The 14,140-nt window shown below is 45.2% G+C and overlaps 1 protein-coding gene across 2 annotated transcripts in view; it reads left to right on the top strand.

The window, feature by feature from the left end:
• PCGF6 (polycomb group ring finger 6) overlaps positions 1 to 10,641 on the top strand; it is a 38,184-nt gene extending 27,543 nt beyond the window's left edge. The window contains exons 10-12 of one of the 2 annotated variants that reach the window (XR_005779674.1): positions 5,352 to 6,092; positions 6,973 to 6,975; positions 10,631 to 10,641. Coding sequence is in view for 1 of the 2 variants with exons in the window: in XM_040436346.1 (XP_040292280.1) it covers positions 5,352 to 5,408 (57 nt within the window). In the remaining variant the exon portion in view is untranslated. Of the gene's footprint in view, positions 1 to 5,351; positions 6,762 to 6,972; positions 6,976 to 10,630 lie in introns of those variants that run through there. The other variant, XM_040436346.1, reaches the window with a different exon arrangement.
• The last annotated feature ends 3,499 nt before the right edge of the window (positions 10,642 to 14,140 follow it).

Below are 14,140 nucleotides of genomic sequence, written 5' to 3'. Positions count from 1 at the left end.
TGCCATCGCTCCTCCCCATACTGGCTAGTTGTTTGATTAGACAGCACAATCTGCTGCCGACAGACGATGATTTTTAATCCTGTTTGAAAGATTTCGACTTCCCAGTGAACGAGTGTTTGCTCATTCATCGGGTAATGTGCGGCAGTATTACACTGCCAGATCATCGCTAACATGCGTTACTACATATGCTCGTTAGTGACGATCTGGCAGACGAATACAGCCTTAACAATCTGGCAGCACATCCGGGAAGGTGACCTTTGTTTCAGAAGGAATTCACAATTAAGGCAAGGCTCCGGCCTTTATAGGGACTACGTTGCACACTCCGTAAAGAGAGGATGTATTGCATTTCTGTGTAACCCTTGTTGGGGGCAGGGTGGGCGGACAATGTATTCCATTTCTCTGTAACGCTTGTTGGGGGTGGTGTGAACAGCCAGTCCATACACTTTGCTTTGTAATATGTGTGGATAGGAAGCACAGCGTGATCCATACAGTTAAACTTCCTGACCCCTTGAAAACCCACAGGGGGCTGCGAATAAATACAAATAGCAGATAGTCTCATAACTGTCACATCCCCCCCATTGCACATCGCTGCTGTCAAATACAGACGTCCAGGGACAGCTGGAGTGGAATTGGTGGGGGATGCAAAAGGTGCATAATATTATTTTAACCCATTTAGGGTTGCTAAATGTCAAAAAACACTAACCTCGTCGGGTTGTGATGGTTATTGATGATGTATTTTGGCACCCAAAGTATTTAAAAGGCATGGCAAAAAAAAAGTCAAACCAGCATTGTCATAAGTGCAGACCAATGGAAATGGAGGTGCGCGTTTATCATATAAAAGTCCCAAGGTTTGTAGCACAGACTAACAGATGTCGCTTTGAAGCAATCCCCTAGAGGTGTGTGTGTGTGTGTGTGACGAGAGAGAACATTTTAGGGATTGAATAGTTAAAAGGATATCCAAATGTTTACAACCATTTCATCTCACTGTTTTATGTATACAGCTGCACGTGACCCTACAGCCATGTGTTATTCCACTACCTCTGCCCCCTCTTATTAAAGGGAATGTGGCATTAGAAAATGACCTCTTGTTAAAATCACGTTTTTATGTCAAACATTGTCGCTATTAAAAAAAAAAAAAGGGTATATATAATCCTGCAATTCTCAGAGTGGCCACTAGGCCTAATGTATGTTACAGAATTTTTTAAATCTAAATTCAACACCTTATACTGTAGTCCACCTTTAGCAGATGCCATTGTGCCATTTTATTTTTTACATTGGCCCCTCTGTTGTGCTTCGATGCTCCCCGCTCTGATCTCGTACCTAATAAGGTACCGAAAGATGAGCTTGAGAGATTTTTACTTACTATATAATTAGTGGTAATAGGTAGTTAGTGGCTCCACCGGTTGGGTAGATATAGTGATGGTGCTCACTCCGCAACACACCCTATGTCGCTAAAGCGCAGAAAGAATAAAATATGATAGTTGGAGGGCACACAAATATCCGTTACTACATGGACCTGATATATTTTCCCATAAATTTATTTAAAACCTATAATGCTCAAATAAAAAATGAACAAAAAAAATAAAATAAAAAAAAGTAATAATAAGCAACAACAATAACAGTAGTATTTGAATAATATCTCCACCCTATAGAGACATAAACACTTTGAGTATCCCCTATATTAATCACTTGCAGTTAATAAATATCCAATCTATAAATCTCCACATGCAATAATACAGTCATAGTATATATATATATATATATATATATATATATATATATATATATGAGAGAGAGAGAGTGGAGATAGTTTGTATCTGTGTCCACTCGATGTTCACATTAGAGAGTAGTAGTAGGTCGTTAGTCTGGTCCTGCCACAGACAAACAGTATCCCTTATTGCAGGATTGATGGACGGTTGTTAGTTGTCTGGTTGTGAAAAATTGCATTAGTGACAGTAAACCGATGTTCACTATATGCTTGTATTGCTCCACGTGTGATTATACACTCCTTCCTTAAAGATGTTACAATGTTAGTGATCACTTAGCATTCATTTTGGCATTCCCAGCAGCAATTCGTTAGTTTACTTCCTCCTCCTTATTATAATTGCGATATTGTACGTTACCGATCCTGCGCCGGTTTCTGTACGTACCTGGTCTCAGTCCATGTAGTAACGGATATTTGTGTGCCCTCCAACTATCATATTTTACTATGTAATTACTTGCTTACATAGGCTGTTCCTGTGAGATTTTCCAAATCGTCTTCTCTGAAGACGACTTCGGCTGTGAAGTGGTCTGCTGCGATTGGACAGTATCACAGACAGGGAAAAGACACCCACTGAGGAGGGCAGAGGTCTCCTTCCTGTATCTTTGCTACCGCTTAGCATATTAGGGTCCATTCACACGTCCGCAATTTTGTTCCACATTTTGCAGAACGAAACGGACCCATTCATTTCTATGTGCTGTCCGGAATTGCGGACCCATTCATTTCTATGGGGCAGCACGATGTGCTGTCCGGATCCGGAATTGCGCACCCGAACTTCCAGGTCCGCAATTCTGTTCCCGAAAAAAATAGAACATGTCCTATTCTTGTCCGCAATTGCGGACAAGATTAGGCATTTTCTATTAAGTGCCGGCGATGTGCGGTCCGCAAAATGCGGAACGCACGTCACCGATGTCTGTGTTTTGCGGATCCGCAAAACACACACTGACGTTTGAATGGACCCTAAGGGGGCCAGAACTGAGCAGATTGCATCGAGGCACAACGAAGGGGCCACTTTAAAAAATAAAGTAGCGCAATAGCATCTGCTGAAGGTGGACTACAGCATAAGGCTACTTTCACACTTGTGTTTTTGCTGGATTTGGCAGGGTCCAGCAAAAACGTTTCCGTTACTGATAATACAACCGTCTGCATCCGTTATGAACAGATCCGGTTGTATTATCTTTAACATTGCCGTTTTCTATTGTGTCAGAGAAAATGGATCCGCCCCCATTGACCCACATTGTGGGTCATGACTGATCCGTCTTGCTCCGCATCCCAGGACGGAAAGCAAACCGCAGCTTGCTGCAGTTTGCTCTACGCTATGAGAAAGCTTTTTGGAGCACTCCGTTCTGTTCAGTTATGTTTTGTCTCCATTGACAATAAATGGGGACAAAACTGAAGCGTTTTTTTCCGGTATTGAGACCCTATGACAGATCTGAGTACCGGAAAATATTAACGCTAGTGTGAAAGTAGCCTAGGGTATTGATTTTAGAAAAAAAATCCAAGTGACAGGCCATCTTTAAGACTTCCTAACTTTTAAGAGCAGCCACATAGGCCATAGACACAATGGACAGGCGCTGGCCCCATTGACTTGGGAGAGCTTTCTAGGCATCCTCTGCGACCTGTGCAAAGGTCAGGAGGGAGTAGATAAGCTGTAATATCACCCATGGTTAATGGTGTATCCTGTGTTATCTATATAGAGGTGTTTTATCATTGTAATCCTGCCTGTGATGATAATGGCTATTGAAAAGTTACCTTCAGGTTATGTACATTTTTTTAAAAATATACCGTAGCATTTGAAGGAGGAAAAAAGGAAGAAAATCTTGTTCGTCAGACCTTTTGATCAGTCCCCCAATTCTCATCATACACACATTCTTCTTCAGACCCCAAAATCAGATCCCCAAGCTCCATCAACCTCGGATCAGACCGCCATGGGACTCGCATCAGCCCCCCATCAGCCTCAGATCACACATAAAATAAAGAAAAAAATGAACGTATCTCGCTTGCTCTGGGTGGTGCTGCCACTTTCTCACCGCTCCCTGGTCTTCTTCCGGCCCGCGCTGCCCTGTGACATTAGGTCGCACAGTGTCAGGTCATAATGCAGAGCGGAAGACGGAAGAAGCCCAGGGAGGGTGAGTAGAGCCAGCGCAGCACTTCTCTCACCGCTCCCCGCGCCTCCCGCATGCTGAGGACAGCTTCTATAATGGAAGCGGTCTTTAGCATTCTGACTATAAGATGCACCGCCACTTTCCCCTAACTTTGGAGGGAAGTGTGTCTTATAGTCCAAAAAATACGGTAGATGGTGAGATTATGAGATGGTGAGAATATTTTTAAAAAATGCAAAAAAAAATTAAAGGGTTTCTATCACTTGGTATGACATAATTAGCTGTCAAACACTAGCGATCTGCTAGTGTCTGCTCTGGCCAACCATCCTACTATAATCACTTGTGGGGCAGCGGTTTTGCTAAAAAACTAACTTTTATAAATATGCTAATGAGCCTCTAGGTGCTATGTGGGCGTCATTAGCACCTAGAGGCTCCGTCTACCTTCATACACAGCCGCCGCCCAGCGCGTCCCTCCAGCCCGCCCATGTCCTCCTCCGCGTGACGCAGCGGACGAGTTCTCGCGCATGCGCCGTGCATGGCTGTATTCGGCGCATTTGAGATCTCAGCTCGGAGCGGTCAGACATTCAATGCGCATGCGCCGAATACAGCCGCGCATGCGCTTTGAATGTCTGACCGCTCCGAGCTGAGATCTCAAATGCGCCGAATACAGCCGCGCACGGCGCATGCGCGAGAACTCGTCCGCTGCGTCACGCGGAGGAGGACATGGGCGGGCTGGAGGGACGCGCTGGGCGGCGGCTGTGTATGAAGGTAGACGGAGCCTCTAGGTGCTAATGACGCCCACATAGCACCTAGAGGCTCATTAGCATATTTATAAAAGTTAGTTTTTTAGCAAAACCGCTGGCCCACAAGTGATTATAGTAGGATGGTTGGCCAAAGCAGACACTAGCAGATCGCTAGTGTCTGACAGCTAATTATGTCATACCAAGTGATAGAAACCCTTTAACATAAAGTGTAAAACAATTGGTCATTTTTGATTCCCCAGAGGGGGCAGATAAAAGGAAGGCATTAACATGTGGCTGCAGCCAGAAGCTATAGGGGAAAGCTAGTTGGAATATTTGGTAGCATAGTGTCCTGTGAACTGATTCCAAGAAGGGTTTTCCTGCAGAGAAATTCAGGACTGGCTGGGAGGACCGGGTGCAAGCTGGCAGACAGCCTTTTGGCCGGGGACCAGTAGACACGGGTGCACTGGGACAGGATAGGAGACTCTAGCTTTGTTTGCCACTTTGTAATAGGCTCATCGATTTTTGAAATTATGAAATTTTTCACATACATTTATCAACTCTTGCATCCATTTGTCATGGGAAATAATACCGCAGCACATTCCCATGGGCCGTTCTCTCTCACTTTGCGTGGCTACCATGCTTCTGAGCTCACTCCATGCCGGCTGTCCAGATACTTGACTGTGATGTCACTACTATTATCTCCTATTATTTTGTGCATCCACGTTTTGCATTGTTTATTTTCAGGATGGTTTACTGGTCCTTCATTTTGGTGTGGGGCTGTCTCCATTATCATTGACTTGAGAGGATTCCTATGAAAGGACGTATTCTCCAATGAGCTCTGTGTGAAGACTGCACTAAGAAGAAAGATGTCGCTCCTCTATTGCACTGTGAAGATCTGGGATGAGCACCCTGGCTGCGGTGTCGTCAGTAACCCAAGCATCATTACCGACATCTTATCGATGGTTATTTGATGCTGGTCATACATAGAAGTCGATATTGCATAGTTTTCCTCTTTCAATCAACTTACTATTTGCCTTGATGTCAATCAGTCATCTGCAACCACGTGGCTGTCTCTTGGGAAGTGTCTGTCAACTCCTGTTAGAGCTTGTTGGGAGTTGTAGTTGCCCAGCAGCAGAAAGCCACTGCTTGCCAACCACCGATGTCAGTTTGCACTGCAAAGACGAGTAGTATACCAAATAACGATCTGCCTTAAAGTTGTCCGTGGATGCGTTGTCCGTGGAAACCCTATCAATTACATTATTAATGTGAAACTGGGCAAATTTGGGCTATTTAGGGTCTCCGTATTAACATGCAGGGTTTGCATGGTTTGACGCCAGGGCTCTGCGGCTGCGTTATACTAATACTTTTAGCTTCTTCACACTGTATTTGGACCAGAAATCTGGGGCAATTAGCTGATCACTGTTATGTGCAGCATCCATAGGGTGAGCAGAACAGGAAGTCTGAAGGGTGAAGATGCAGCCAATAGTGATATCAGAGAGGTAGGGGCATCCTTTTGGCAAAGGTTTCTTAATGACCCATTATGCTAAATGGCCCTAGTAAGTTAATTTTACTCATTATAAAAATTGAGCCAAAGTTTTACTTTTCAAGGAGTTGTTCGAGATGAATAAAAACTCAGTCAGACCTGTAAATGCTCTAAGATAACTACAGAATCGATACTCGCCCCTTTTCTCCACTGCTTCTTCCAGCAATGAACTCGTTCTGCTAAAGTCCTCTTCTTGGCTGCAGCGGTGACTTACCATGCAGCCAGTCACTGGTCTTGGCAGTATACGGGATGACACCGCCGCAGCCAGGAAAGCAAACAGTAGCGGGAAGGAAAGGAGTGCAGTGCTGGAAGCAGCAGGGAAGAAAAGGGGTATCAATTCTTTTGTTATCTGACAACCATTTACAGGGGCTGCCTGAGTTTGTATGCAAGTCAGACAACCCCTTTAAGTAAAGTATACGTGGAATTGATATTTTCTGTAAAGGCACACAAAACGAATGTGTGAAGGCAGAAATGCATTAATTTACAGCTTTGTAAAACACAGAACTGCTGCATTTTGTATTTCACAGAAATCTATTTGTACCACGTTTATTGCATTGGGAAGAGAATATATGTTCTCTTTACTGTATATACTTGTAATAAAGCCAATTTAATGAGAAGGTAAGCAGTTTTTTTAATATTGCACCCTCATGATTTTTCACATGCAAGAAGATATGTTCTGTTCGATCTGGCGCATAACCACAGTAGGTGCAAAAAATGCGCATACCTTGTCACATACGCTCTGCTCCAGTACGTGGTTTGAATGCGACTGCAAGGGGTAAGTCACTCTCTGCTCACTCAGTCTTCCACTCAACTTCAACCGAGGCTGTAATTTGAGCATACGGCTACATGCACACGACCGCGCCATGTTTTGGAGTCTGCAAATTCCGGATCCGCAAAACACGGATGCCACCCGTGTGTGTGTTCCACGATTTGTGGAATGGAACGGGCCGCCTATTATAGAAATGCCTGTTCTAGGACATGTTCTGTTTTATTTTATTTTTTTTGCGGGGCCACAGAACGAGAAATGGATACGGACAGCACACCGAGGGCTGTCCGCATCTTTTGCGACCCCACTGAAGCGAATGGGTCCACATCCGAGCCATAAATAATGCAGCTCGGATGCGGACCCCAACAACGGTCATGTGCATGAAGCCTAAATCGCAACCCAACAAAGTTGACACCCCAAATACACACTGCCACATCTTTCTAATTCTGTGGACCCGATAAGAAACCCTACATACACTCTGCTCTTCATTAGTCAACCGCCTGAACACACTAAAAGGCTATGGATTCTTTTAGAGCATACAAGAACCAAACGTATGAAAGTTTTAAGCTTTCATAGAAAAGGTAAGCTGTTCACAGAAGAAAATGAAATGCAATCAAACCGTTCAATCAAAGTACAGAAGGCCTGACACAAGCTGTAGTCTTCTCTGCTCCTGGAGCATAGGAAAGCAAAAGTAAAAACGTCTGACCCTGACATATGTGAAGTCAGCTTTAGTGTTAAAAACATTATATAGGATCATTACTTGGTTCAGGTTTTGGAATTGCCTGTTAAGGCCCCCTGCACACGATCAGGATTGCGTGCGGAAAATCCGCACCGTAGGTCATGTCCATTGTATTCTATGAGAATTTGAAATGCTCAATGCACACGATGCAGATTTTTTCCGCGCGGATTTTGACCTGCGGTGCGGATTTTAAAATCCGCGACATGTCAATTAATTTTTTTTTTTCCTGACCGGATTTTCTTCATTCACTTAGTGAAATCCGCATGCGGAAAATCCGCACTGAATCCGTATGCAAATCCGCACAGATTTGCCTGCGAACACCTGCGGATTTCAGTGCGGATTCTCCGCACATGAATCCTGAACGTGTGCATGTACCCTAACTTAGGCAAAAAAATGGGCTACTACTGGACAGCATGTAATAAAGGAAGAAGAACCATGAGTGACAAATTTATGGATCCCATGTAAAATCTATTCCGCAGAGGTCAAACACCTATATACTTATTTACCATTGATTAGAAATAGATTAAATGGGTTTTAGGGGTGTTTAATATGGATGACCTATGGTGCTCACTGGTATCCTGCAGCCTCTTCAAATAGCTGATCTGTGGGGGCGCCGGGAGTCACACACCCCCCCCCCCCCCGCAGTGATCAGATATTAATGAATTAACCTGTAAATAGGACATCAATATTAAACACCCTCTTTAACTATAAATCTGTTGATTTTTCATATATGTGATATATTGATTGGTTCCAAAAACCATGCTTGTAATGAATGACAGTCCTCATTATTTTCCTATCCTTCTGACATGACTATAGCAGCTCATAAAGTCTGCAGGATTATATTGTCCCGTAAACCGGTGCCATATGTTTACTGTACCGTTTTTCTACTTCTTGCATGCAGAGATAGTGCACTTTATTAGCCTCAGCAATGTAGATTAACGATCGTTACAATTTAATGGTTGTGTGTAATTGCTCTGATACAGGAAACAGTGACATTAATTAGTGAAGTCCTATTAATCCTAGTTCGGGAAAGAATAGAAGCTATTAACCTGATCTGCACCTACAGATCTTATTTGTTACACTGGTGCACCGAAATAACAAGATCGCTATCCAATGGTGAATTTGCTGCAGATTTCTCTGACATTTCACAGTCAAGTACAGTCTAAACAGCTTGGAGTTGGTGGCATGCTTTGTTCAGCTCTGCAGATTTCAAACTTTGCATAAAAAAATCTGCCAGACTTTTACATCATTTTACTGCATCAGTCTTAAACACATGTTTCGGTGGTTATTTCATAGTGGTACCCTCAGTATTAGGGATCGACCGATTATCGGCCGATATTCAGGATTTTGACAGTTATCGGCATCTATTTTGCCGATATTCCGATAACGTATTGGGAACACAGATCTCCGTGTTCCCTCAGCAGCACAGGGGAGAAGGAAGCAGTGTCTCCTCCCCCTTTGCTGCTGCAGCCAGTGAGAGGAAGGAGGACAAGAAGAGGGGAGGGGCTGTGGCCACCGCTCCACCAATGAAGATAAGTCTTTCATTCATTCATATACAGGAGGCGGGAGCTGGCTGCAAAATTACATAGCCGGCTCCCGACCTCTATGAGCTGTAGCTGCGGTCCGCGGTAGTTAACCCCTCAGGTGCCGTGGATCGCAGCTACCGCTCATAGAGGTCGGGAGCCGGCTATGTGATTCTGCAGCCAGCTCCCGCCTCCTGTATATGAATGATTGAGAGACTTATCTTCATTGGTGGCGCAGTGTGCCCCCCATCCCAATATTAAAAACATTGGTGGCGCGGTTCGCCCCCCCCCACCCAGTATTAATCATTGGTGGCAGTGGCCACAGGATCCCCTCTCCCCTACTCCTCCGATCGGAGCCCCAGCAGTGTAATCCTGGTGCTCCGATCGGTTACCATGGCAGCCAGGACGCTACTGAAGCCCTGGCTGCCATGTTCAGCTCCCTGCTGCTGTGTGCACAGAGCAGCAGGGACAGTGTGAGCTCCTATTTACCCTGATAGAGCTCTATTTTTCACACATACCACCTAATGAAAAGGTTTGCCACCTGTCTAATTTGTATGTCTATCTTAGGGTACTTTCACACTAGCGTTTTTCTTTTCCGGCGCTGAGTTCTGTCCTAGGGGCTCAATACCGGAAAAGAACTGATCAGTTTTATCCTAATGCATTCTGAATGGAGAGTAATCCGTTCAGGATGCATCAGGATGTCTTCAGTTCAGTCTTTTTGACCGATCAGGCTTTTCAGAAAAACGTAGCATGTTGTATTTTTACCTCCGGCCAAAAATCCTAAACACTTTGACTGAACGCCGGATCCGGTCTTTTTCCCATTGACTTGCATTAACGCCGGAGGTGCTGTGTGTTCAGTCAAACCGGATCCGGCTTTTGCATGTTAAACCCGAAAAATGTGAAAAAGTCCATAAATGGCGGATCCGTTTTTTCCAATGCATTTTTTCATTGTGATAAAAATCCTGATCAGGATTCAAATGTAATCAGTTTTAACACGTTTTTCCGGATCCGGCGGGCAGTTCCGGTGTCGGAATTGAACGCCGGATTAAAACAACGCTAGTGTGAAAGTAGCCTTAAAGGGATTCTGTCACCAGGTTTGACCCCTGTCAGCTAAACATATGCTGATGTTCAGGGCCTCATCACGATTCCTAATGTGGGCTTATAAATGTCATCTGTGGGCTTATTTCGCTAAAAAACAGCTTTTACTAACCTGTCAGTCAAACAAATAAGGTGCCCAAGGGGATGTGAAGCGATGCCAGGTGCCGGACGCACCCGCCGCTGTTCGTGGGGACTTCTGCGCCACCTCCTAATCCTCTGTGCCGCCTCTCGCTCTCCCTGCATCCCCCCTCCTCCTGCTGTAAGATCTTGCGCATACAGGGGTTGAGCGAAGTGCTGGCGCATGCGCACTTCGCTGTAAGAAGCCAAATGGAGAAGTCCGCACGGGCGCATCAGGCAGAGCCCTGTGCGCACGCGTGAGATCTTGCAGGAGGAGGGAGAGCGAGAGGCGGCACAGAGGATACGAAGGCGGTGCAGAAGTCCGGAAAGGCGGCGCTGGGCACGAACGGCGGCGGGTGCGGCCGGCACCTGGCATCGCTTCACATCCCCTTGGGCACCTTTGTTTGACTGACAGGTTAGTAATAGCTGTTTTTTTTTAGCTAAATAAGCCCACAGATGACATTTATAAGCCCACATTAGGAATCGTGAAGACGCCCTGAACATCAGCATATGTTTAGCTGACAGGGGTCAAACCTGGTGACAGAATCCCTTGAAGAGGTGCACAATACATGCCTGTTGAAAGATTAGTACTAGGGATGAGTGAATCGCAGATGAAACATCTGAAGTCGATTCGCATGAAACTTCGTTCTAATACTGTACGGAGCAGTATTGGCTACCTTGGAACCGAACCCAAGTTTAGGAAATGTTTTTTACAGTACAAAATAATGTAAAGTTATTACACAAAGTCTCGCAAGACTTCGCGATGCAATAACGTCGGCTCATCGGAGCCAATACATTCTAATACTGTACAGAGCTCCTGCTCCGTACAGTATTAGAACAAAGTTTTATGCGAATCGACTTCGGATGTTTCATCCAAAGTCGATTCGCTCATCCCTAATTAGTACCCTGCTCCTCGAGACTTAGGCCTCTTTCACACATGATTACATCCGTGACAAGATGGTCAGTGGTTCATCCGTGAAGATGTCCATGAAGGATCCATATTTGGTCAGTGTACCCATTCATTTTAATGTGTGTATTCACACATTCGTGTTCTACCACGGTCTGTGGGTCTGTGTTTTTAGCATGGATGCATACTCTATTTTGTCCATGTTCACGGATCCATCACGCCCATTATAGTCTATGGGTCTGTGAAATCCACGGATGCCATCCGTGTTTCACGGATCATTAGGAAGAGATGCAATGAAAATAATTTTTCAGCTGCACAGTATCTGTGAAACACGGATCCTTCACAGACGTCTTCATGGAGGCATCACTGGTGACTACTTTTTCAGGGATTTGAGCACGGACATGTGAATGAGGCTTAAATCAGGTCTACGGGATAATCGCATCCACTTTCCCACCCGCTTTTTAAAACTGGAGTAAGTGGTTTAAAAATGCAAAATGTGTTTCTTTTTTGTTTGTTTTTGCAGATATAGTGAAAAGTTGCAAAGCCTTTATTTTGCAACTTTTTGAAGCCTGAATTCTGGAGTGCAGGACTTGATAGATTCCCCTCATTGCCTGTAGAAAGGAAAATGATGCTAAATATATCATTGTTGAGAAGGAATTTGACTGTAGGAGAGTGTGGATATTCACCATTACAGAATTATTTTCATTGTCCCGTTTCATTTGCATGTGTCTATTTTAGGTCCCAAGGTCGGACTGAGAGCTTAAAGTGTCCTTAGAAAAAAACTAAAAGTTGCCCCATGTTGTAGGCAGAGCCAGCATTACCTTATTGCAGGCATCCTCAAACTGCGGCCCTCCAGCTCTTGCAAAACTACAACTCCCAGTATGCCCGAACAGCCTACAGGTATCAGCCTACAGCAAGGCATTGTGGGAGTTGTAGTTTTACAACAGCTGGAGGTCCGCAGTTTGAGGATGCCTGCCTTATTGGGTCACAAAGTGCTGCACCAGCAGAAACCAATACCACAGTGCGGCACAATATACTATCCCAGCAGAACCAGATACCACAGTGCAGCACAATATACTATCCCAGCAGAACCAAATACCACAGTGCGGCACAATATACTGCACCAGCAGAAACCAATACCACAGTGCAGCACAATATACCGCCCCAGCAGAACCAAATACCATAGTGCAGCACAATATACTGCCCCAGCAGAACCAGATACCACAGTGCAGCACAATATACTATCCCAGCAGAACCAGATACCACAGTGCAGCACAATATACTGCCCCAGCAGAACCAGATACCACAGTGCAGCACAATATACTTCCCCAGCAGAACCAGATACCACAGTGCAGCACAATATACTTCCCCAGCAGAACCAGATACCACAGTGCAGCACAATATACTTCCCCAGCAGAACCAGATACCACAGTGCAGCACAATATACTGCCCCAGCAGAACCAAATACCACAGTGCAGCACAATATACCGCCCCAGCAGAACCAAATACCACAGTGCAGCACAATATACCGCCCCAGCAGAACCAAATACCACAGTGCAGCACAATATACCGCCCCAGCAGAACCAAATACCACAGTGCAGCACAATATACCGCCCCAGCAGAACCAAATACCACAGTGCAGCACAATATACCGCCCCAGCAGAACCAAATACCACAGTGCAGCACAATATACCGCCCCAGCAGAACCAAATACCACAGTGCAGCACAATATACTGCCCCAGCAGAACCAGATACCACAGTGCAGCACAATATACTGCCCCAGCAGAACCAAATACCACAGTGCAGCACAATATACTATCCCAGCAGAACCAGATACCACAGTGCAGCACAATATACTGCCCCAGCAGAACCAGATACCACAGTGCAGCACAATATACTTCCCCAGCAGAACCAGATACCACAGTGCAGCACAATATACCGCCCCAGCAGAACCAAATACCACAGTGCAGCACAATATACCGCCCCAGCAGAACCAAATACCACAGTGCAGCACAATATACCGCCCCAGCAGAACCAAATACCACAGTGCAGCACAATATACCGCCCCAGCAGAAACCAATACCACAGTGCAGCACAATATACCGCCCCAGCAGAACCAAATACCACAGTGCAGCACAATATACTGCCCCAGCAGAACCAAATACCACAGTGCAGCACAATATACTGCCCCAGCAGAACCAAATACCACAGTGCAGCACAATATACTGCCCCAGCAGAACCAGATACCACAGTGCAGCACAATATACTTCCCCAGCAGAACCAGATACCACAGTGCAGCACAATATACCGCCCCAGCAGAACCAAATACCACAGTGCAGCACAATATACCGCCCCAGCAGAACCAAATACCACAGTGCAGCACAATATACCGCCCCAGCAGAACCAAATACCACAGTGCAGCACAATATACCGCCCCAGCAGAACCAAATACCACAGTGCAGCACAATATACCGCCCCAGCAGAACCAAATACCACAGTGCAGCACAATATACTGCCACAGCAGAAACAACCACAGTGCAGCACAATATACTCCCCCAGCAGAACCTAATACCACAGTGCAGCACAATATACTGCCCCAGCAGAACCAGATACCACAGTGCAGCACAATATACTGCCCCAGCAGAACCAGATACCACATCAGACCATTACTTGTCTCTAGCATTTTCCGTGCAGGTTCTTGTTCCCATCAACATTTTCTTGTAATGGAAACTGATCCTAGCAGATCTCAAGGAGGAATTTACATGCAGCCGCATTCATCCCAAGGCAAAATGCAGAAATCCATGTGCTTGACACTAAAACAACAAACCCATTCACATGAA

This window comes from Bufo bufo, chromosome 6 (assembly GCF_905171765.1).
Source record: "Bufo bufo chromosome 6, aBufBuf1.1, whole genome shotgun sequence".
Lineage (NCBI taxonomy): Eukaryota > Metazoa > Chordata > Amphibia > Anura > Bufonidae > Bufo > Bufo bufo.
The sequence above is the reverse complement of the archived record's forward strand: the minus strand, read 5'-3'. Positions and strand labels throughout refer to the sequence as shown.